Here is a 25,837-nt window from a genome sequence, read left to right on the forward strand (position 1 = left end):
TCCTATTTCTGTGAGAGATGTACCTGTAGGAAATTTCAGAGCAAATATGTGAATCATCCCGATAACACGTAACAGTACAAAATGAAATACAGCAGACTTTATAGCAACACTAGTATTTCAAGGGAAACCTAGAAGGTGCTTATGGTGTGGTTAGAGGTCAGGCCGTAGTCAACATGAATTAAGTCATTTTTAAAGAAAGACAGAGATGTTGAGACCTTTGTTTTCTGAAATGACATTTCCTGCCAGCCAGAATTCTCTTGATTATACCTGTCTCTTTAATGTCATGAGTCACTATTCATTTTTAATTGACATCTGGCAGCTCTTCCAAGTCTCTGCAAAGTTAGCTTTGTGTGAGGGTTTGGCTGCATAATTGGATGGCAGGTCTAGATGTTATTTGAAAATAAATCTGAGCAACCACTTGTGTACTAAATGTGGTATATAATTAATCTTACGGTAGCATGCAATTAATTGTAATTAATGGTCTGCACAATTAAATCTGGTTTGCTTTTTTCTCAAAAATTGCTTGATACAGAACTGTAAGATTTGTAGTATGTCTTTGTTAACTGCAAATAAAAAAAATACATTGGTCTGCTTCTCTTGGAGCAAATGTAGATGATCCCTAAAATTGATTCTTAAGATTAGCATATTCATGTACCATATCTATAAATAAATACGTGTGTAAAATTATACCTATGTTACATATTTAAGTGCAGACAGGCATCAACTACTGATGACAAATGAATCTCAAATCTATGCAGTAAGCAGCGGTGCTCCCAGGGAGAGCGCAGAGCCGATCACTTGTCAGGACAGTCTGCCAGGAGGGATTCTGCGTAGCCAGCATCTTAGAGGTGACGAGTGCACACGGCATTTCCAGTGCCAGTGCACTGATATTTCTCCCCACCATTCAACCCTTGGGGAACTGCCTTTCACAAAATTCACATTCATGCAGAGGATTTAGACGCCTCTAGTGAGCGTGCCAGCTTGTCTGCTGGTGTAGTGTGGGGAATGAAAGCAAAAGAGGGGCATACTGATGTTTGATACTATGTGGTTTTGAAATGATGTATATGCATGTTGGAAGATAGAACTTTTTTTTCCCCTTTTTTTTTCTGTTTGGAACATTATTGGTAAAGGGCTGTATGTTTACTTGTGCAATTGGCTGGATTCCAAATTGTGGGCAGAATTTCCTTTATCTTCTGTAATTTGCATGCTTTGTTTTTGTTTTTTCCCTCAGGTTTTTGTGTGTTGCAGGTTATAGGCAAAGACTGTGGCAGCTCACAATAAAAACAAATGCAAGCTGTTTTAATTTTTTTTCCCCTCAGTACATTCACTGGGGATGAGATTTCTTCCCATGGATGGAGTAAAGCTGTGGCACTAATTTTATATATGTGAGCCCTTGAACTATGAATCACAACCCCTGTACCGAGCCGGGTACAAGAGGGAGTTTCGTTGTCAGTGCTTGTATATAATAATTAGGTGCCTGAAGAGAATTTGTTCTCCTGTATAGCTCGTACATGTTTTGTTTGTTTGTTTTCTTTTACATAAGCTAGGAAGCTCAGTCTGGGGGGGTTGCATAGCTACAGGCCAACAGGAAAGAAGCTGGCACCTCATCCCTTCAGATGTTTACCTTCAGGCCTGCAGCTTAGTGGCAAGAGTCTGAACCGCTTCAAAATGTGCCTGCACCATCTCTGGGGTGGTTTTTGGGGGGAAGCATTGAAGTGGACAGTAATTTGGGTTTCCTCTTGAGGTGTTCCTCAGCACACTGGGTAGGTGGAAACCCAGGCAAGGCCGTTTTCATGCTAAATGTGGTTCCTCCGGGTCTCCTCTGACTAGAGGTGTGCTCTGAACAAGCCGAGACGGGTCCCTGCCGCGCGATGATCTCCCGCTGGTACTTTGACGTGGCCGAAGGAAAGTGCGCGCCCTTCTTTTACGGTGGCTGCGGCGGCAACAGGAACAACTTTGACTCGGAGGAGTACTGCATGGCGGTCTGCGGCAGCGTCCGTAAGTGCACCGCCGGCCTCTCGCCGCCTCTCTCTGACCGGCCCCGGCGCTTGGCAGCGGGCCTGGGCTCACACTAACCCTGCTCCTGCCGCCTGCGGTCTGTCCAGCACCTCGCTCACCTCTAGGTCCTCGATAGCCTCTTGCTAACCCAGCATGGTAGTGGGCACCTTCTCTGCCCTCTAGACAATCTCGTAGATGGCTGGCAGAAGCCTAACATTTCTGTAGACCAGGCCTTTGTGCTCACTTTATCTTCTGTCAAAGCTCACTAACACCTTGTGAGTCCCTGTTTCTGCATGTGCAATGTTTCTACAGGAAAAAAAAATGAATTTTAGGGAAGTCTCAGGTAAGTTTAAAAATAGCGCTTAGTTTGTACATTGTATTTTCATGTATTTCTTTTTCATCAAAGCAGTATAAGCTCATCAGAATATCAGACGATTTATTTCCAGCCTTGAAAGACATGATTCTTTTTTTTTTTTTTTTAATTTTGATCGAATACATGTGTGTTTTTGCAAGGAAAAGGGTGAGTTACCATTTGATATTTAGGTTTCCTGACAGCCATGATGTGCACAAATGTAAATAATGTCCCACTTGCTTTGTTTAACACACCACATTTTTTAATGATTACTTTCCATAAAGAAAGTGTATTTGCACTGTGGTTTTGGTTTGAGAAAGTTGGTTTTGCCCATAGCAGAATACTGCAGCTGGTCCATCAGGCACTGGATTCAGCAGCTGCATTTCGTTTTGGAGAGCACTCGTGAAGGCAGGATTGCTACTCCAGCCCTCCAGCCCTCCAGACATGTTTCATCTTCTCTTCTTGTAGAGCTACTCAAAGCTCCATGGAGGGATGAGGAGGAAGACTAGATGAATGGGCAGGAGTGATCACCTTCTGCAACACCAGATGTAGCAAGGAGAGAAATATGCTGCATGTTGGAATTAGACCTATAATGTATTTGCTAAAAGAACTACATTTTGAACTGCTAAGTTCCTGTCCTAAGTAAGGCATTTTTAGAGCTGAATAACATGGTTTGTCTTTCTGATTGTGAACTCTGTAACAGGCAAGAAAAAGTAGGACTTTGTAACAAAAGTAAATTTAGGGCAGAAGTGGAAAGAAGAAAATCTTAATGAAGGAATGTTTCTGTAATTAAATAGCAGGTATGTGATACTAATGGGCAGTTGATCTGTACACATGGAAAAAGGAAAGAAAAGTCAACTGAAGATAACTGGTCGAGCAGATTAGGGGCATGAAAAAATTCTGCAGTGAGAGAGGTGTTGAACAATAACTCTAGAAAAGCCACTTGACCTCTGGTACATTTAGTTTTAGGTAGCTGAGATGGGGCTGTATTTATTCTTTATTCTTATGGCCAGCGGAATTTGTAAAGGACAGGTACTTTTTTAGTCATCTGTAGGTGAGTATCTTGCTTAATAGGATCAAAGGTGAGTTTCATGCTTAAATGGTGATTGGATCAAAGACAATACGATAGCCATCAAAACTAATAATATAAAATAACTGATAAACTGAAACTTCTGTTACTTTACACGTGGAAGTATTCCCAGTCAGCAAGTGAACTGGGAATGAACTAGATTTACATTAACATTTTGCTCTGGAAAATTCATGAGTCTTGGCTTGGTCCCTAAGAGGCAAGTGAAAGGCACCAACCTCTTATAGGATATCTTGCTCCTGCGACAGTACTTGTTCCTTTGCCCAGTGGACAAGTTGCCTTGCCAACAAGGTAGGATTGAAAAAAAATACTATTAGTCTTTTGTGCTGTGCACTTTACTTTTATGGTAAATAGAAGAACTTCTAAAAGCTGCATACACTTGTGTTCTGGTTGGCAAAAGTATGTATTTTCATATACCTGATAGGAGTTAAGAATTATTGCTACCTTTGTCAGCATTACTAAAAATTTATGAACACTTCTGTGGAGGCTGGGCAATAGCATAAATAAGAACTTTAAGTAGATCCTGATTCCTTCAAGATTGCGATTTTGTTAAAACTTTCAGTTTTTACAGATTTGTTTTGGCTCCTGCCCTTCAAGCTGAGCCATATGGATGCTTTTCTTTGTCCAAATCCTGTAGTGGGGCTCTGTGCTGACTCAGAGGTCTCCTAATATAGCGCATCTTGCATACGGAGCTGCAGTTGCTCACCCAGCACTTCAAATCATAGTTTCACTTCTGGCATTCATAGCGCTGTGAAGTTATTATATACAGGGAAAGGTGTTGCTGACTAAAGAACAGTCACAGCACGAAACAGACTTCATGAGAGTTATTCTCCCATAGTTAAACCTGAAATGATGACTGTAATTTGTTGCACTGATAATGCAGTGACGTTGCTTCTCGTATACAAGTTGTAGGAAAAATTACAGTAAACTGCAGTCTGCTCTAGGATGAAAGTGAGACTGCTCAAATGCAAGTCCTAAGAACCTTGTAATCTTTTTACAGAAAATCATTCTGCTACAAGGGATGACCTTGTCCATGATCTTAAAAAGAATATTATGGATTGAATCAAACTTGGAAATTAGATTGTCTTCCTTTTTCAAACTTGTTTCTTGGCAGCAGAAGTTGTACAGTCTGTGCCCGTGCTGTTTGAGAGGATAAATGATCTTCTCTTCTAAGACTGGCAATTCTTCCACAGCATGTGACATCGGAAATGAAAAAAGAAACAACTTCTAAATTAGTCTTATGGCATATCCATTAGGATATTCACAGAATCACAGAATTGTCTAGAGTGGAAGAGACCTCAAATCATCGAGTACTCTGACCTAACACTAACAAGTCCTCCACTAAACCATATCACTAAGTTCAACATCTAAATGTCTTTTAAAGACCTCCAGGGATGGTGACTCCACCACTTCCCTGGGCAGCCCATTCCAATGCCTCACAACCCTCTCAGTAAAGAAGTTCTTCCTAATATCCAACCTAAAACACCCCTGGCACAACTTTAGCCCATTCCCCCTCGTCCTGTCACCAGGCACGTGGGAGAATAGACCAACCCCCACCTCGCTAGAGCCTCCTTTAAGGTACTTATGATAAGGTCGCCCCTCCAGGCTGAACAAACCCAGCTCCCTCAGCCGCTCCTCATCGGACTTGTTCTCCAGATCCCTCACCAGCTTCATCGCCCTTCCCTGGACTCTTTTGAGCACCTCCATGTCCTTCTTGTGGCAAGGGGGCCAAAACTGAACACAGTACTCGAGGTGCGGCCTCACCAGAGCCAAGTACAGGGGGACAATCACCTCCTTAGCCCTGCTGGCCACACTGTTTCTTATGCAAGCCAGGATGCTGTTGGCCTTCTTGGCCACCTGAGCACACTGCTGGCTCATATTCAGCTGACTATCAACCATCACTCCCACGTCCTTCTCTGCCTGGCAGCTTTCCAAACACTCATCTCCCAGCCTGTAGCTCTGCTTGGGGTTATTGCGCCCCAGGTGCAGGACCCGGCACTTGGCCTTGTTAAACTTCATGCAGTTGACCTCAGCCCATCGGTGCAGCCTATCCAGATCCTCCTGCAGAGCCTTCCTACCCTCGAGCAGATTGACACACACACCTAGCTTGGTGTCATCTGCAAACTTACTGAGGGTGCACTCAATCCCCTCATCCAGATCATCGATAAAGATATTAAAGAGGACTGGCCCCAGTACCAAGCTGTGGGGAACACCACTAGTGACCGGCCTCCACCTGGATTTGACTCCATTCACCACAACTCTTTGGGCCTGGCTATCCAGCCAGTTTTAAACCCAACGAAGCGTACGCCAGTCCAAGCCACGAGCAGACAGTTTCTTGAGGAGAATGCTGTGGGAGACAGTGTCAAAAGCCTTGCTGAAGTCAAGGTAGACCACATCCACAGCCTTTCCCTCATCCACCAAGCACGTCACTTTGTCATAGAAGGAGATCAGGTTCGTCAAGCAGGAGCTGCCTTTCATAAACCCATGCTGACTGGGCCTGATCACCTGCTTGCCCTGTAAGTGCCGCGTGATGACTCTCAAGATAATCTGCTCCATGAGTTTCCCTGGCACTGAGGTCAGACTGACAGGCCTGTAGTTCCCTGGGTCTGCCCTCCAGCCCTTCTTGTAGATGGGCGTCACATTTGCTAGCCGCCAGTCAACTGGGACCTCCCCCGATAGCCAGGACTGTTCATAAATGATGGTAAGTGGCTTGGCCAGCTCCTCTGACAGTTCTCTCAGTATCCTCGGGTGGATCCCATCTGGCCCCATCAACTTGCATACATCCAAGTGCTGTAGCAGGTTGCCAACCATTTCTTCATGGATAGTGAGGGCCACATTCTGCTCCCCATCCCCTTCCACCAGTTCAGGGTACTGAGTATTCAGAGAGCAACTGGTTTTGCGGCTAAAGACTGAGGCAAAGAAGGCATTGAGCACCTCCGCCTTTTCCTCATCTTTTGTAACTAAGTTCCCCCCCGCATCCAGTAAAGGCTGGAGATTCTCCTTAGTCCTCCGTTTTGCGTTGATGTATCTGTAAAAACATTTTTTGTTGTCTTTGACAACAGTAGCCAGATCAAGCTCCAGATGAGCTGTGGCCTTTCCAATTTTGTCCCTGCACTGCCTCGCAACATCCTTCTAGTCCTCCCGAGTGGCCCGCCCTCTTTTCCAAAGATTGCAAACCCTCTTTTTCCTGCTATGCTCGAGCCACAATTCTCCGTTCAACCAGGCCACTCTTCTTCCCCACCGGCTCATCTCTGGGCACATGGGGACAGACTGCTCCTGTGCCATTAAGATTTCCTTCCGGAAGAGTTCCCAGCCTTCCTGGACTCCTCTGCCCTTCAGAACCGCCTCCCAAGGGACTCTACCAACCATTGCCCTGAACAGTGCAGAGTCTATAACAGACCCCCACCAGGATGCTTGCCTTGTTGGCCTTCCCGCTGATCTTAACCCATAGGGACTCAACCTTATCATTCCCAGCCTCAAGTTCCACAACATCAAAACTCTCTCTGATATAGAGAGCCACACCACCACCCCTTCCATGCTGTCTGTCCCTTCTCAAGAGCCTACAGCCAGACATTGCAGCACTCCAGTAATGAGAGTGGTCCCACCATGTTTCCATGATGGCAACCAAGTCGTGGCCTGCCTGCCACACGATGGCTTCCAGCTCCTCCTGTTTGTTACCCATGCTGCATGCATTAGTGTAGATGCACTTCAGCTGGGCCATTGCCTTCTCTCCCAGCCTTGCCATTGTTCCCCCTGGAACAGCTCTTACAAGCCTTGTTTCAGCCCCATCCCCCTTCTCACCTAGTTTAAAGCCCTCTCAATGAGCCCTGCCAGCTCCTGGCCCAGGATCTGTTTTCCCCTTAGAGATAGGGACCCATCTGCAGCCATCTCTGGGTGCCGAGTAAAGCGCCCCATAGTCAAAAAAAACACAAAATTTCTGTGTTGGCACCAGCCTCTGAGCCACGTGTTTATCAGGTGGGCTTTCCGTGTCCTCTCTGTTACCCTCCCTGCCACCGTAGGGATGGACGAAATCACCACCTGTACTCCCGCTCCCTCCACTAACCATCCCAGTCCCCTAAAGTCCCGTTTGATGGACTACTCCACCAGTCTATCTTGTGCTCACACTCCCTGATATCCCTCAACCTCTTGACCTCCTCCTTGAGTTCTGCCACCAGGCAGACCAGGTCGTCCACCTGCTCGCACCTCACGCACAGTCTCTCTGCCCCTGCAGGTGGTAGCAACAGGCGCAGTTTTGAGCGGGCAGTCGGTCTGGGTGTGTACAGACTTCCAGGAGAGCACTGTGCCTGGTGTACACCATTGCAGCCTAGCTAGGGCAGGCCGCCGTTAGAGGAGGTGTTGGTATGGGCGGGGGGAACGCTCTGCCCTGCCCGCGCCAACTGCCGCGCCTCTCCCTCCTGAGGCGCCACGCGCTGTGTGCCCGTCCTGGTTGCCGCGCTCCCTAGGGGCAGCTTTTGACGGCCGGGGAGGGGGCGCTGCTGGCTCCGCTACGCCTCCTTCTCGCCTCATTTGCCTCCCTCGCGAGGGCTGCCGGGTCCTGCCGGCTCCCTCGAGTTGGCTCAGTGCTGGAAAAATCAGCCCTGCCTTTCCGATCCCCTGCTCTGCTGCAGAACGCGTCTGACCTGGAGCCTATCACCTTGGCATCCGAGGCGATCGGCTTATCATTCATATGAGCCCAGAATATTCCCCTTTTCTCTGTCATGGAAGTGCATTTTTTCTTAGGTTCAAATCAATAAAACGATACCACATTAGCATTTGTTTTCATTTGTGTCTTGGTTTACTTTGGGAATCCTATTTTTGGTCTGTTTTCTTCATTTTCTTCAGTAGTTTGTCAAGCAGCTTCTGAGTTTAGAGCGTATACTTTCCAAGCTACCTTAGCTATCTTCTTGTTGATGTATTTTCATTTGATCTATGCACCTCTTACTTCTGTTCTTAAAATACTTTGGTTTCATCTGCTGTCTCAGTATCACCCTGCCGTTTTTCATAATCCTTCATCATTTTGCTGAATAGAAATAGCAATTAACATTATTAGAAGTCCTGAATATGATACAGTTCAGCACTTAAGTTAGATTTTGTCTTTGAAACCAGTCCAATGTTGCTGAAAATGATGGATTGAGTTAACTGGTTGTATCAAGTCTTGGACCTCCAATCCCATTGAAGAAAAGGTAAAAGCAGTTCAGAAGACTGTCAGTCTCAGTATCTAGGCCACCCCTCTTCTTTCCTGGCCTTTTTTCTTCTCTTTGTCACCCTTAATTTAATATTTTTATCTGGTCTTTATGCCTCTCCCTCCCCCAGCTATTTGCATTCATGATTATTTATTTGCCCTGACCTTTACCTCTTTTCTCTCCATTGTTGCTCTGCAATGTTCTGTAAAAATCCAATGAGCTTCTCTTAGGCAGGATACAAAATGGAACCTAAAAACTTGCCTTCCCTTGGTCAAGGTATAGTTTTGCAGGATAGATGAGTTAGAGTGTACAGAGAGTAATAGGAAATAGCAGGCAATGATTGTGTTTCTCTTGATAGTAGCCAAAGGATGAAAGGGTAGAATATAAGTTTATATTTCTTGTAATGTGCTGAAATTGGAGTGAACCAAAACCCGAGAAGTTTCCATTGTCAAGAATACCAATATACTATGAATACTGAAAATACGGATACTGAATACTAATATCCTGAACACAGTCTATAGGAAAAAAAAAAAAAATCATGTTTTATTCTGCTTCCTTGCTAAAGTCTGATAGCCTTGATCTGAAAAGGTGGTTCTGTCAGGTTGTACAAAGCCTTAGACTCTCTTTGCTATCAATGAATTTGACTGATGCTCTGAGGTCTGACAAAAATAACTTGTCTGTTGGGTAGGAGCTACTGCTGTCAAATTTTCCCATTCATCATGCAGCAACACTGGAATTGATGTATAATTGCCCTAGAAGTAGAAGGCTTTAAACATCTTGTTACCAGTTCGTTTAGCCTGCCAGACCACATGCTCTCTCTCTATTGATTTTTAATAAGGATGTTCGATACTGTCTACAGTTTCTATTCAATTTAAGGAGTCAAGCTTCTTCTGTGTGACTGGCCATAATGACTTCTTTGAATTCATTAGCATCTATCAGATGGTTAATTGAGATTTAATGACCACAAAACGGGTATGTATTGACAAGAATAAGCAGATGATAAAGTGCCATTACTGAAGGAATTAATTGTCTTATTGTCATAATAAAAAGTAATCTACTGTAAGATTTTTTTTTTTCACTCGTCCTCTTGGTTGTTGTTAGTTAAACAACCTTAAAGCTACAGAAAATGTAAATCTTTTAGAAACTATTTTGATACGATATTAATGTTCCGGTCTTAACTTGGATGTGCATGGAGCTTCAGAGCTCTTAAATGTGCTTAGTTTAACATCTGTTGTGTACAACACTGCTCTCTTCCAGATCCTGTAGCAGTGATATGGTAAATTAAGAATGTGATGGAACTCTTGCTGCAATATTTGCATTTTTTCTGCATCTAAAACTGAAGGAAACTGTACTCTGGTGGCACAGTCAGTTTTTGAAAAGTTCAACATATCATTGAAATTACCTTTGATAAAACAGGGTGTGTTTTATTATTGCACTGAATTCCCATGTCTAACAACAGAGGGAGTTGATAGGATCCAGTGTTAGTAACCTCTTCCACCTTCCCTGTGAAAGGTAATAGTAAGTTCAAATGTCAACCAGTACTCTTATTTTTGTTATCTTACAGCATGATCACAGATTTTGGGGAGTGAATTTAGGTAAAACAGGATTTCTATTCTAGACTAAATGCTGGAAGCTTACAACCTTGCTAAATCTTTTGGTGGTTGGTAAGTGGCAAATACTTTATTTCAATTTCAAGGGGAAAGTATGAAGAGAAACTAAAAGCTACAATTTAATAATATACATAAAATGTCACACTAGATATAAAAATAATTATGCACAAGGTTAAGACCAATATGAAGGATCCATTCTTACTGCTACTCATATAGGCTAACGTCACCTTGACTTCTGTCTAGTACCAGTCTGTCCCTGGTAATTAATGAGACCAACCTTAATGTTTTTACAGTTCATGCTCTTAAGTGAGGGAAGAATACATGACCTCTAGCACTTTGCATCATGCAGTTTAATTTCTCTTCTTAGGTAGTGTGTATAACAGTTTGCACCCTTGAACAGCAGAGACATATAAGTTGATATTCCAATCATTTCCTGTTGTCGGTAATTTCCTTTATCCATTTGCTACTTGTTCGGGATCTTGACATCTCTCTAATTAACAGGAAATAAAAAGCTTTGGCAGCTAAACTTGCATGCCAACTTCCAGAGCATGTCATAAGTGATAAGGCATTAGAGTGCTGCAGGGCATTCAAGTAAGCAGAGTGGTAAAATATACCCAATTGTTAGGAAGGATGTTTTAATCCTCTGTCTTATTTACTGGGTGATTGCTCGTTTTATCCTGTACAACTTCAGAGATCACTCAACCTTTGAGGTCAGGTATGGGGCTTAAGACAGAAAGCAGGCCACATGTAAAGCACGTTCATCTGAACTAGATGATACTGCCCTTTCGCTGTTCTTGAGGTTTATGGGGAAGCTGGCAGGCCTAGGCCTATAAAAGCAGTAAAGCTTGCAACTTGCTTCATGCCAGGAATGTGTCTTTCCGACAATGCACTTAGTGCTGGAAAATATTCATCACAGCAACTAGCTGCAATACTAATTTGTCACAGCACTACTGGAGATATAACTTAAAATACAGAAGTGTAGAGCTAACATTTCAAATTCTAAAAATCCATACCTCTTAAGTAGTGCTATTGCAAGAGAGCATTTCACGAGTGTGAAGTTTGTTATCTGAATGACTAAAAAAAAAAAAAACAAAACAAAAAGAAATGATTGCAATTACAGTATGCCAGTCACACTATGACAACCTGTTGCTTTATCATAAAGTCTCTTTGTATTCAATTGTCTTACTGCTTCCCAAATTAGCAGTAAAGGGGGCATTACTTCTCAAGACTTCGCATAAATGTGTCCCTTTCCCACCATCTCCAGCATGAATTGCCTGTATCTGCTGTGTTTTATTTTCTCTGGCATGAAAACTGTACTGAATCGTGCACTTGATGAAGATGAGGCCAATTTCAAATAGTGTAGATGAAATCTTAAGAAAAACATATTTTTTGCAGTTTATTGTGAGTGCCCGACATTTGTCATTTAGTGCCTAGGAGCTATAAATGGATGAATTCCAATATCTATTTAAATTGTAAATTCTGACTACCACCTTCAGGGAATGGAAATGATTAATTCCTGTTACCAATTTCTTCATCTATACAAATTCATAATTATATTTCAGCCTTGAACCATCTGTGGAGCCAGTGTTGGGCTGTGCCTTTTTAAAAGAGCAATTGGATAAAGTTTAGGGTTCAAAAGAAAAATATTGTAAATGTGTCTAAACAGGTTTTTTTTGTTTGTTTGTGTGTTCTTTTGTACTCCATGTACAAAACTTGCTATCTCTTGGTTACAACCACGGCAGAAGGCATGTTCAGGAGAATACTTCTTTGTTGTGTTTATTCACAGCATTCTGATTTAATGTAACATGAATAATTGCGTGCTTTTTTTCCTGATAAGTGCTCAGATTTATGGTGACAAATCAGAAGAGAGTGACCTTGAAGCAGTGTGTTGCAAAGATGTTTGAGAGGCTGTCAAGAGACTGTTTGCTCTGGGGACCTTCTCCCAGGCACAAGAGGTAGCAAAAGGGGACGGGTCCTCATTTCAAAATTCAGCCACTGCCTAATGGGATTTGACTAGCTGTTGGAAACTGGAGTTCTTGGCTCTCAGGGAGTGAGAATCAGACTTCACTGTTGAGTGAGGGTAATCACGGGCAATATGAAGGGGAGAAAGAAAGAATAGACCTGAAGATACATTGAAAGTTGACACAAGCTCATTATTTTGCACAAGATGGAAGAAAAAAAATGAATCAAAGAACACAAAGCAGGGAAGTGATCTGAGCAATTAATGGCTGAGATGAACGTTGAATAGATATGAGCAACACAAAATTGCATTTGTCAGGGCTGGTGAAAAGGAAGTTGCAGTCACGGAGATGCAATGAAAGGATGAATGCCAAGTTATATCTGTACATGGATAGGAAATGTGTCTTGAAGTTCTTATGCAGAAGGACTCTAATATGAGAAAGTTTAATTTAAACCTAGTTTAAATTCCCTAGTGGCAAGTATCAACCATAGTTAAAATAATAGATAAGACACAATATGACTATGATATTTTTTTTCTCTCCGAGAAGTCTCCATGAAGGACTTCATTAAACTATCTTTCAAGCTGCCTGTTGTTTGGATACCATCGTTATTTAAATAAAATTGTAACACATCAATGAAATATACAAGCAGTCTTTGCAAAGTAAAGTTCACAAGGGAGTATAACTTTTAAACATGATGTGATTTTTCCACCCTGAGACAGTTAATTGCATTTTCAGGCCAAGTTTGTTACATTTACTTGTATTTGTTCTTTGAGTAGTAATGCAAGTTATGAATTATTACAGAAATGACACTCAGTCTTTGATGACAAAGTAGCTTAGCCTTGATGGGCAGTAAGGACAATGAGAAGACCCAACTATTAAGAAAGGAAGGATCATCCCTCTGGAACATTGGGTGGGATTGGCTTCTCTTTCATGTGTTAACTCTCTTCATGTCACATCTGCCTGGAATCTCTTTTAATTTAATTAGTAGACATTTTTAAACAACATGCATTCTAATCCACTTTAGGAACATTCATCTAATTTAACAAACTTTTGGAAAATGCATCTTGAAAAGGAAGCAGAAGTAAACTTTGAGACCTGCTGGTCCTTTATAATGTTTGAAATGTGATCCCTGGGCATACAACTATTACTATTACAGAGCGCTTTTTTAATTCAGTACCAAGATGCATATATTTTTTTTCTGACAGCAGAATACATTTCTTTTTCTCTAGTCTGTTAGCTTGTTTTATGTCTTCTGATTTCCCACTATTGTAGTCAAAACTCTTTAGATTTTATAAAGAATGCTTTACATCCAAAGACTTCTGGGGTATCTTAAAGATAATCCTCAAAACACAACAAGAAAGCAATGTACGAGATAAATAAAAGCTAGCGGAGTAGTTGTGATCAGGCTGAGTGATGAATATGTAGTTGAAAAGGATGGGCCTTAACGTCAATGAAAATCTTAATGGGAGTTTGTATTATGGAACATCTCTGCTGAAAATAAAAAAGTGGGCAGCTGGAGTTGGGTGACCCGAAGGACAGGAATTACTTGCCATGAACATAATCAGCACAGTTCACTCTGCAATTAGCTTCCAAGCAGGGAGACGTGCTGATGAGTCGCAAGGCGAAAGATCTGGCTCTCAGAACTTAACCTCAAAGTATCGAGCAATTATGAAGATTGGTGATGGAGGATATTGAAAAGGTTTGTGTAAGCATCCAGAAGCTCTTACCCAAGCTTCAGAATGTTCCCTCTCAGACCTTGGGTTATGGTCATGTCTCTTACAATTCATGATAAGTAGGTTGTTGAGGCGCCTGGTAGCATTATAGATGTGATTGCAGAAATTTCTGGAGTTAAGAGACTGTCTCATAGCTTAAAAGTGAAAAGCTAAATTTTAGATTTGGGCCTTGCCAGAAAGTGCCTGAAATGGAAAAAGTGGAGACAAAAACATGGGAAGAGGTTTTTGGAAGAAAGAGTTATCTTAGAGGCCGGTGATAGCCAAGTGCCACTGCTGCAGGTTCTGCCTCCCACCACTCAACGCAATGAGGTGATGCAAACACTTGAAGCACAGCACTGCTGTTTATTTCTCTCCCAAAAATCATGATAAGAAACAAGCATCAACAACAACCTGCCACTCATAGGTAAAATAGTAAAGCTGGGGACATGTCTGGTTTTCATTCTCACATTTCATTCCTCTATGCGTTGTAGGAGGAACTCTACCCTTGCCTTTTTTTCTTGCTTTAATTTTAGACAGGATTCAGGAAGTCATCTTGGTGAAATAATGTATGAAGTAATTAAAAGTGGGAAAGTGTAACTGTACCTGCTGGTCCTCCAGCTTAAAGTGCTAAGAAGGGCAGTAATTGTCCATATTTATAATTCAGTAGGTTATAATTTATGTATAGTATAGAAATACACTTATTGGTCCATGCCCCAGTATTGATCTCAGTACCAAAAAGCATACTAGTTTGACGTGTGCTTTTCTCCAAGTAATTAAATTGTATTAACCAAGCATAACTTCACAAAGCTCATCCTGATCCATCCTTTACCCTACATATACAATAATGATAATCTGCTCATATCTTATGTAAACCTTTCCCAGCCTTCATTTGTCCTGTATCATTCAGTAATTTGTCCATTGTGTAATAAAAAGGTAATCAGCATTTTCCTTCGCTGTTGTGTAGTCTGTTTGTGGGTGTTGCTACCCTGCTGTAAGAGGAGTAGCTTATTCACAAAGGCATTGGTACGCTGTCTTGTAAAACTGTTCCTTTCACAACAGAAACCCTTCCTGCTAAAGATACTCCGTAAGCACTTGTCAGAAGTACTATAATTAGTTGTGATCTTAGTCAACAACTGAAAGCTTTGATCTTAATCCTTCATTAGTGAGGCAGCTACGTACGCAGAATGCAGAAGCAGTGAATGTGCACGCGCTGGATCCCACCGTGTAGTCAGGTAATGCTCTCCTTACAAATGGCTTCCTGTCTTGCATGCAGCAGCCACTGTCACTCAGGAAGGGGGCATCTGCCAACCCTGTCACTTTAGATGAGCCTGGTGAGTGATCGGTTTTTCTGTCACCGGAGATGCTGATGTGGATTATTTATTTTTATACATCATGGTAAAACCCAGAATCTGGGGGAAAATGTAGTTGCCTTTTTTTTTTTCCTGGTCTTTCTTCTGATATTAGTAATTGTTAATGAACAAATAGTGCAGAGCCTAATTTGGCTTTGTTTTTGAACCTGTGTCTCCAGGAATGTTAGTACTTGTAAGTGTAACCAAAAAAAAAATGTTTGGGAATTGGCAGGTAAAATGAGTGCAAGTATGAAGGAAATGTTATCTGATAGCCATTTCTTCCACAGCTGTCAACACGTGCTTTTTGATCAGTCTTCTTGTAGCACTAGAACTAGTTACATTATAAAACAGACAATGCATAGAAAATGAAACCTCCTTCAAAGAGCCCATGTGGTCAAAAACTGACATCAAGCTGCAGATTTTTAAGGAATCCTTACACGTAACTGATGTCTGACCAAATGTTCCCAATTTACTATGAGAAAACATGCAACACATCCATAGAAATAAAACTCCCAAATGTACTGGAAAGGAAATGGTAGGTTTTATGCCAACAGCCATAAAGACATTTTAAAATGTTTTTCCTTTATTGCAGAAGAAGGGAGGCCCAGTATTTCTGTAAGTCTCTTTTGGGGCGGTGGGCTGCCAGTTATTGTTACACTGGAATCGCAAGGCTTTTAAACACACTGTAGGTAATTACACTTTTAAAAAAGCAGATGGGGAACTTCTCACATAATCATTCGTAGGCTTTATAAATACAGGGCGCAAAATCTTGCAGGGCTTTGTGTTTTTAAGAGCTGAATGTTTTATGTCAGAGAAATACTTGTGATTTCAAATTACGTAGATGGCTAACTTGCTCATAGGAGAACTGCTCCAGAATATAAACAGAAGACGAAACTGTGTATGATTATTTCATCTTACCTTTTAGTATTTTCCTAAACAATGATGCTGAACTTCCTTTTAATGAAAATTGTACCTTTTTTGGTTTTTAAGCATTTAAACGTTATCTCTGCAGTTTGAGATGTGGTCAGTATTGGTAAGTTGGTCTCTGCAGGCGTCACCTACATGTGTGACAGATCCACACAAACACTCCAGCAGTGGTACACGGGCACAAGGCACTACATGGTGCTTGGTGCCCGGCTCTGGACATGCCAGAGTGCACAATGGAGAACCACATCCATCCTTTGGCCAGCGATGTCCCTCTTGTGTTTTACAGGTCAGGAGTGATTGCTTTCTCCTCCTAGCCACTATCGCTCGTCATTAGCATTAGCATCCTCAGTGTTAGCTCAAGGGAGCCCGTTGCAGGTGGATGTCAGTGTATCTCCCGCATCCCTTCCAGCATTCCTGGATGCAGTCTGGCTCTCCCAGGCATCCAGCTCTGCTGCACTTAACATGCAGTCAGTCTTTGTTTGATTTGGTTGTGCTCTCTGGGCTCCCACTAGGAAATTCGTAATTCTTATTTTCCAATGTTGATGCAGTTCCAAGAAGCCATTTGTGAGCCTTGCTTTCCCAAAGTGCCTGCTCTTGCTCTGAAGCAGAGCAGCTTCCCCGGAGAGCCACAGTTGTTTGCTAGGCCGGTGGTGCTCCAGGCACACGCTTGCTGATCCTATAACCAGCTTTGGGAGGGGGCTGCATTGTAAGGCATCCTTGGCACCCGGTGCTGAAGTCAGGCTTTCCCATTCTCAGCACCCAGCGTGGTTGCCTGGTCAGAAGCAGGCAGTAAGTGTCCCAGTGGGAAGCCAGTGTATCATCAGGAAATCTGGGCTGGAGAGGCCACGTGTGCGAGACAGCAGCTTTTGGTAACCAGACCTTAAATGTACATTTGGCTTAGCGGATCTCATTGCAAATTCTGGTGACCTTTCCTCCCCCCATTCAATAAATTAAAGGTTAAATTTGCATAATTCATTGGACAGTTATTTTGATCGTCACTTCTTTCCACTCACATTTGTACAGATGTAAGTTCGGGGCTGGGGGAGTTATAAAAGACAAGGAAAGATGGAGAATGAGCTGGAACTCACCCCAAAACCTGCTGTGTCCTGCAGAGGCAGCCAGAGGACAGCTTAGGCTGAAGGGGATTTTCTTCACATGGCCCTAAGAAACTCTGGAGCTTGCTGCCACACCACATTTTAAATGTTAAATTTCACCCAGGTTTGGGGAGAAAGAAAGAGAGTCATGGAAAGCAAATCCAGCAAGGTTAGTTAAACATTGCAAAAGGGTATTTACATTCGTCTCTGGTGTTCCTTAGCTTCCAGCGGGCAAACAAGGAGAGTGCTGCCTTAAACTTGCCTGGCTCGTCCCTAGGAATGTTTGGTTAACCTGCGTTGGGAAACGGGGCCCTGGAATCTGGTCTGGAGCTCTTAAATTTCTCCCTGTTTGAAACAGGATTTTACATTCATTTTGTAAATGGAATTAAAATGTGTAATGCTTAACTGCAGCTTCAGAAAAAATAAAGAGTAATTTGGTGTTTGAGAGCTTGAAAAGGAAAGATATTTTTAAATAATTTTGAGCATTATAGAAATGTTTTCACTCCGTCCAAGCTTTGAATGTGTTGGGTTTGGAATTTGCTTACATGGTCAGAGCCATTCAGCCGGCAGCGCTGCACCCCAGCAGAAACCTCTTACACTTGTGCAGGACGTTAGTGGCCCTGTAAGTTTTTGCTGTCTGAAAGTTTTCATAATAAAATCCATTTGGACATTCTGTGCTAGTATGAACAGTAGGCTCCTAGGTCTGCCCTTTCTGAACAGTGCATCCGATAGCTACAGAAGGTTATGATTTGCACACACATGGACAGTGTGTACAGATAGATGAGGGAATGTGGCAGAGGATGAGAGGTGGGGAGCCCATACCTCCTCACCCCTTCTTTTGACACTTAAAGCTGTGTAACAGTAATATTGCAGTCGCATATCATTGAGTTATTAACACTGAGAATTTAAAGCAAAAGAGAATTTTTATGCTTTTATAACACATTAAAAAAACTGTCTGAAGCTGTAGGAGTAGCCTTAGAGTTGTATTCTATTTTCACAACTTTTGTGGCTTGTCAGGAGCTTCATTTGCTCCTGTTTGTTGCAATGCTTCAGTAATATAAAGGTTGAAAAAATGCAAATCTCGCAACTAAATATTTATGAAACATCTAAAAGCGGTGGAAGGAGTGGCAATTTGCACTGCCTATGATTTCTCCATAGGATTTTTTGGGTTGCTTGTAGATATTTTGGGACTAGCAAGGCCTATCCTATGTTCCAGTGAGTAACATATAAAATCCATCGTGCAATTTCCATCAGCAGCAGCCTAAGCCCATCTGTGCCTTTTACACAGCACATATCTCAAATGTAGCCAAGGCTTTCTGTTCATCCTTTTGTTTGTTTTTGTTTTGCATTTGGTGTTAGACATCTAATATAAAATCTGAGGAACAAGTTGGATTTTGCTTTAAGCTTTTCTTAAATTGAGGATGCATTCGTTGGGACTAATACATGGAGAGCTTGTACTTGTAATTGATGATTAAAAAAATAATTCAACCAACATAAATGTGTTTATATTTCAACTTATTTTGAGGAGAGTTGTCACAAATATATATCGGTTATTATTGCTCAGCCTAATCTTCAGACTGAAGTTTGCTTCTGTTGAAGACCTGAGAAATGTTTGAAGGGTGGGAGGCAGGGAAGCCTGTGGGTTGTTTTTTTTCTACCTGTATCAGTCTTCCTAGTAAAACATAGCACCTCTGTAAGTAAACTATTGTACATGTAGTCATAAGACTTTAAAGAAATCCTGTGCAGCTCTGTGTATTTGTTTGTTAAAATTCTAAAATTAACTTTGCAACTGTTGAGCAAACAGTGACCAGGGAAAAGAAACTGATTAGATAATGAAGATTTTAGTGATAATGTAGCTGGAACAAAATTAAGAGTTCTTTGAATTGCTGTTATGTCTCTAGCGCAGAAATGTTACATTACTTAATCTAGAGTCGCTGGATGCTACTGCTAAAAAATTGGTCCTTGAATTACACCAAGTGTGCCTCTTCCTGCTATTGGTGCATAGGTACAGCCTAGTTATCTGACGGGAACGGCTGGTCATTACAGCATGCTTTCTGATTGTTTCCAGCCTCCATGAGGGGTTTTAGTAGTCAACATTGTTACAAATAAAGTAAATATCTGTGAGGCCAAACTGTCATTAAGGGAAGGATTTGAGGTATTTTATTAAAGTGCCACAGGATCCAGAGGTGCTTTAAAATGTATTTGCATTGGCACTCGTGTGTTACAATTCAGCTTTTAAAAGATAAACTAATATACAAAGCATGTCGTTTGCAAAGGGCTTTCTGCTGGTCTATGTACTTTAGTCATTGCCAAGCTTTTTTTTCCTTCTAATTCTTTCCTTTGGCAGTGGTTTCTAACCTGTTTGGATAATACTGCTCTGCCTGCTCGTGCTGAAGAGTTTTTTCTGGATTATAACATGGGAGGGAGAAGAGGAGAATATTTATTTGTATATTTATATGTATTTGCTGCATGTAATATACTCCTCTGAGGCTACGTGAATGATTTTATTCTGATGAAAATTAGAACAGATGTTTCTTGCCTGGTTCAACTAAATTTTATCTGTACTAAAGTAGAAATTCTGCTTTTCTTCTCCCTTCCTTCCCTCTCTCAAAACTTCACCTCAGTCCCTACCACAGCTGCTAGCACTCCTGATGCTGTTGACAAGTACTTGGAGACACCCGGGGATGAAAATGAACATGCCCATTTCCAGAAAGCCAAGGAGAGACTTGAAGCCAAGCATCGTGAAAGGATGTCTCAGGTAAGGGGAGATTTCTTTATCATAGTATCATAGATTTATCACTAAACATTGCAGGGATCTTTGTCTCTCAAGTTGTAAGATGCTCGACGACCTTTATTTTCATGTTTCCTAAGGCTTATGCGGGTTGCTGTGCCCATCTGCAATGCTGTATTTACTGCCTATCTGACTCCATCTAAGAATTCAGCTGGAGCTGGCAAGGTCATCTGTTTGTGCTTGGATCACAGCTGTGGCCCTAGGTTGCTACAGCTATTTATGCTGGTAGGAAAAAAAAAAAGAAAAAAACTCTGCTAAAAATTGCTTTCATTTTTGTTGAAGAATGTTTGGTGTGTGATGTTATTCTTATAATCACATGAAGAGCTTTACCAGTGTTATTCATCCTTCCTTTGCAGAGGCTAAGGTAGATTGCTTGTAATCAGCTTCATTTTCCAGGTGTATGCATACATGGCCATGCCCTGGTGTAACATAAGCTTGCATATATTCATCTAATGCTCTTGAGCCTCAAGGTAACATAAAATGCATCTAAAGCCAAGGCAAAGAGGAGAAATTAGTGCTTCTGAACTCAACCAGTCCAACTGAATCAACTCTTTTTTTTTTCTTTAACCAGAGAGTTTTATGTAGCCTGAAACTATATACTGTTTTTAATCTTATTGAATACTAAGAGAAGAGCTATCTGTTCTTTCAAAAACAGGGTTTATAACAGAAATGCCAATAAAAATTGCAACAGTTCTGCTCTAATAACAGCAGTGAAAAAATATGAAAGATTTAAAGGAGATCCTGTGATGCATATTTTTTTAGGATGGAAGAACACAGAAATTAATGTAGTATAATTCAGATGCACTGCATATGCTGTGTAGATATTTTAATAATTATTATTTCCATGTAACTTTCTTCCCCTGCTGTATTACTGACACATTAACCTTTAGCTTTTCGCTGTAATGTTTGAGTAAACCTGAGATTAGACTCTTAGTGTAAGTCCCCCTCTAATGGTACTATAGCTACGTCTTGCACCTTTCTAGTAAATAGGCCAGGGCATCTTACATGAGGCAGTCATTGGTTGAAACCACATACAGTAAACATGGCAGCTTTTCCTGAAATAGTCCTCAAATTCTCCTCTTCTTGTCTCCGAAATTCAATATGCAGTGTAAAAGTTGAGTAATTAAGGGCAATATTTCTGTAAAAACCGCAGTTGTTTTTTTTTTATTTTCTGCAAAGCTGAAAGGTTTGCACAGAACTAATGAAATGCATAGGCACCCAGAAACAGCATACAGGGAGAATATACGTTGCCAGTGCTTCAGGCTAAGAAAGTTAACTGGAAAAGCTACTGAACTGTAGCCTCAAAAAACTTCTGGGTAAATGCTCTGCGTGCTCTACCATGTTCATTTGGGGGAACTCAATAAATGAAGGCTGTGGTTCAAGGCTTTGACTGAAGATCACGCTGGCACTGCCACGTGCTCTGCCCTCATTAGGATGTTCCCAGCCATCCTTCCTGTCAGCACTAATGAGCGTACAGCTGTGGGGTGAGGCAGGTCAGCTCTCTCAGCTCACTGCCTTGTCACTCTTACCAAAAAATAACAAAACCACAAAAAAAACACAACTCTGTGCAGTTCAGCAAGCTAAATCAGATCTGAGAAATCAAAATAGGTACCTCAAGAAAGAAAGAAAGAGAATCTAACTGATCTTTAATATGCCTATGCTGATGATTAAATCACAGCTTAAAGTACATTAAAGTACATGTCTTGAAGTATGCAGAACACCTGCAGAGCTTTTAAGAAGAGGTGACTTCAGTTTTTAAAAATCAGGTTTCCCTTATATGAGTAATGTCTTGTATAGCACTGAGCTAACCTCTCCCACCTAATGTTTCAAATATTTTAAAAATAAAAGATCTTATGGGCAGGGAGAAAAAAGTAGTTAGTTTACCATTCCATGTCTTGTTTCTCATGTGAACTGTGGTAACTCTGGGTCCAATACCACTGGCCTGCTTTTTGGCAATTTATCGCTTTTTATATTGTCTTTAAAATCAGGAATCTTCTTAATATGTATTTAACTAAAAATTAATTTGAAGCTGTTACTTGTTAGATCAAAAAGAATGCCAAATAAATTAAACAACTTACCCTTTGTGTCCATGCTAGTGAGAGTCACTAGTTAAGCCCTCCAGCTGCACTGAACATATTTATTCATTTTTGGCTTAGTAGCTCAAAGTCTGGTTCTTTCAAAGCTGGAAAATGGGGATAATAAAGGAGCAGAAATGTCCTTTTTTCTTTTATTAAAAGAGAGCAAATGATCGTGTCTTAGCGAATGATCAGTTTTTATGAAAATCAAGTCTTTCATTAATCTTGATAAATGACATAATCAGAAATAAATCAGTTATTAACTAAATACAGATATTTAATAAATGAGCTGGTTTTTAAACAGTACTGATTTAATGCACACTTTATTTTGTAACAGTTAATTATGAAAAAAAACACGTTTTCTAGCTCACGTATAAAGCTTAATCATCTATGGAGTAGGAAACTGTAGCATTTAAAAAATAAATTGAGATTAAACATTTTAATTGAAGCATGCCATCACGGCAAATGCAGATTTTCTGTGTATTCTCTTCTTGAGTTTTCCTGTTGTTCAGCATGAAATTATCACAACTCTTGTTTCTTCTCCCCTTGCATCAAAATAGGCAGAGAAGAGACCCTGCTTCTGTGCGTGATCGTGTTGGTTCATTGTTCACAGCTCCTCAGACTCTTTTTAGGGTTGTCTATGCTCTTCTTGTACAACGACCTGATGCACCTCTACCTCACCCAGTTTTAATCCCTTCTGCTCTTAAGTGTCCATGCCTGCAGACTTCAGAGTGAAGGTTTTTCTGCCTTTACATCTGCACGGCATCTGGAAGAACAAGTCTTATAATCTTTCCAAGGCAGTGCTGTAAAAAGGGCATTACATTAACATACAATTTTTAACTTTTCCTAAGTAATGCTACTCTAAATAACAGCAAAATTGCATTCCCATGCAAACAGGCTAGCCATTCATGTGCAACCTTTACATGTTTGCTGTTCTCTTATGTAACAGGAAGAAAATATGCTAATTTATCTCAGGCTGCCCTAGTTGTTTCCTGTTTTGGTACAATTCCCCTTTCTCTCTTTCCAGTTCGTTAACTTTTGTACAATTCCCTCACTTAAATACTTGCTGCTAAATAGCCTGAAGAAACCAGATACTGAACCTTACTCAAAAAAAGCAGTGTATTTATACGTTTTTTCCTTAAAACATCTTGAGATGTCCTGATGTCTTGTATTTATTCTTTCCATGGCTGTTGACAATGTTTTGGGTATCATACTGTGCACAGTACTTATGACAGGAACTTAATGATACCTTGTCTCCCAGAATAGTCATGCTTCTTGGAAGTTCATTTCCAAGGCAAATATCTGAAAATACTGCAGTCCTCAACAAGCTTGAACTTGAGAGTGAGAGCTAGCATTGTGTTCAAGATATTTAGTTTCTTTCTGTGATGAGAGCATAGTTTTAAAAATGAAACACAAAATGCATCTAAAACAGCGTGTTTGATGCTGTTAGTCATCAAACAGTGTACATCAAAATGCGTGGTCTGTGTCTAGATTCATGGGAGATGAAGATTAGTCCTCTAAGCAACTCAGAAGATATTTTCCATACATTGAATACAGTTTCAGTTAATCGGGGTTTGCTTACTTTCTATTTCCCCACTCACAACCTGTATGCAATACAATGTACATAGATTTCAAAACCTTATAGGAAGAAGTCTCCCTTCATAACTGTGAGAGGAGAAAAAAGTTTCTGACATAGTATAAAACATCGCTTCTCTCTCATACCAAGGGTGACACCCATCAGTGCATAATTTGGAGGGGTGCCAGGGGGATATCAAAGGTCTTTTCTTTCTTATATTCATCAGGTAGGGTCACATCAACAAACCCATAGTAGCTGATAGTGTTCATCTGTAAGCAGACGTGGGTAACAAGAGTTGGCTGGCTGTTCACCACCACTTTGGATCATTGTATGCTGCTTGTTCCAACATCCTTGAGAGGTTTGTTAGTACCAACAATACCATATTGCCTGCATAACAGTGTCTCTGTTACTGCGTGTGAGGGCTCTTGCCTTCTCTAAAGCTGTCAGCTTAGCAGGAGTTACCCCCCTCAGTTACATTCAGGGTTCTTTGAAGAGATTTAATGATGTTATTACCAGAAAAAAGGTCAAGACTTAAGTGTGAAAGAAAAGCCCTTGACGAAAGTAGTCATCATATTGTGATGACTTTGACATTCTATCTATGCAGGCCTTCAAACACCTCTGCTGGTGTGATTGCTGTAACCCATATGTCTAAGTTCTTTCCTTGCAGATGTGCTTCTGTGCACCAGCGTAAAAAAATGGGAATAAATTCTGCTGGTTTCAGTGTAATGAGATTTTTGTACTTAGCATAGCTCTTAATAATGAATGACGCTTTTCCCTGCTTCCTTTTTCCCTCTTGCTGTCCCCTACAGCCCAATTTCAAAAGAAGTCTGCAAGGCAGTAAGTCCTGAGTTCTGAAGAAGTTTGACTTTGAAACAGTTTGCTTCTTAAATCTCGAACAGAACTTGTCGTTTTCCTGGCATAAAGCCTTGGAAAGCCATAAATCTGCGTGGCTTTGATAGGTCTGTGCTTTCAGTAAAGGAGAATAGGTTTATAACTGCACACTGGACAAGTTTGGCCTTTTTCTGCACATACATATCTGGAAAATTAATTTTATTTGTTTCCTTTCTGCTTGTTGGTTTCCCACAGAGTACTGTCATACAGCTGTTAAGCTGTTAATCACTCATAATTCTGTAAAGGTCTGGCCTTCAGTGAGAGCCCAGCTTTTCTCTTGGTGGTAGGAACTGCCCATATGTAGCTGTAGGGCAGCTACGTCTCCAGTTAGAGCACACCCACAGGCTCTCACCCCACCCACACCCCTTTCAACCACTGAAGTCTTCCCAACTGCAAAAAACAACACTAAAGCAGAGTTTCTGCAGTCTTTACAATTAATATTGTTTCTGCAAACAGCCATGTCACTCTGGTTTGGTTTTTTTCCTTCTTTTTTTCTTCACAAGCCATTCGCTCTCATACTTGAGCTGAACTCTGAATCCCTTCGTTTACATTCCTCCCAGCTACCTGTGCAGCCTTTGAGTTTGTCATCCCACCTTCAATGCTTTAAAAGATTTGAAGAAATATAATAGGCAGAGAGACCTGATCCAGTCAAAGGTCTCTTTATCCTGTTACCCACAATACTTGTTTTCATCATATGGATTAGCAGAGTGTCATTGCCTTTAAATTTTTCAAGATTAGTTTGGGGATAAAATTGCAAGGAGCTGTTGTTCTGAAAACCCATTGACTGCTCATTCATAGTGATAACGAGTATTAAGCAGATGTCAGAGATGTGATTTGAAGGCATAAAAGGAGGGGCGGGAGAAGAGAATCATAAACTTGCCAATCTAGGTCAATGCTCAAGCGTTAACACGTATCATTGTAGTTTAGCACTTGAATTAATGCCACGGTTTGTGGGTCTTCTGTAGTGCTCATACCCTGGCACCATTGACATTCCAGTTCTCTAGAAAGATGCTGCCTGTGTCTGTGAGTGACATTTTCTAGGCCACCTTAATTATGTGGCCTAAGTGCACAATTAAGAGGTGAATACCTAATGTGCACTTAATACAGAGCAGCACTCTGAACACTAGTAAGTTGGGTGTTGCTTTTTTTTTTTGGAGAACACATCACAGTGTACTAAATTGCATCGTCATTTCATGTTCTTTGTTACTACTTTGCTGGAGAAGCAGTACAA

At 41.2% G+C, this 25,837-nt stretch overlaps 1 protein-coding gene across 4 annotated transcripts in view; it reads left to right on the forward strand.

The window, feature by feature from the left end:
* The window catches only part of APP (amyloid beta precursor protein), a 213,619-nt gene that overhangs the window by 124,310 nt on the left and 63,472 nt on the right, over positions 1–25,837 (forward strand). For 2 of the 4 annotated variants that reach the window (XM_068689966.1, XM_068689977.1), the window contains exons 7-8: positions 1,831–1,998; positions 19,898–20,031. In XM_068689966.1, coding sequence (XP_068546067.1) covers positions 1,831–1,998; positions 19,898–20,031 — 302 coding nt within the window. The remainder of the gene's footprint in view (positions 1–1,830; positions 1,999–19,897; positions 20,032–25,837) is intronic. The other 2 variants (XM_068689985.1, XM_068689995.1) reach the window with 1 other exon arrangement.

The sequence above is a fragment of the Anas acuta genome, chromosome 1, assembly GCF_963932015.1.
Source record: "Anas acuta chromosome 1, bAnaAcu1.1, whole genome shotgun sequence".
In the NCBI taxonomy this organism is placed as follows: Eukaryota; Metazoa; Chordata; class Aves; order Anseriformes; family Anatidae; genus Anas; species Anas acuta.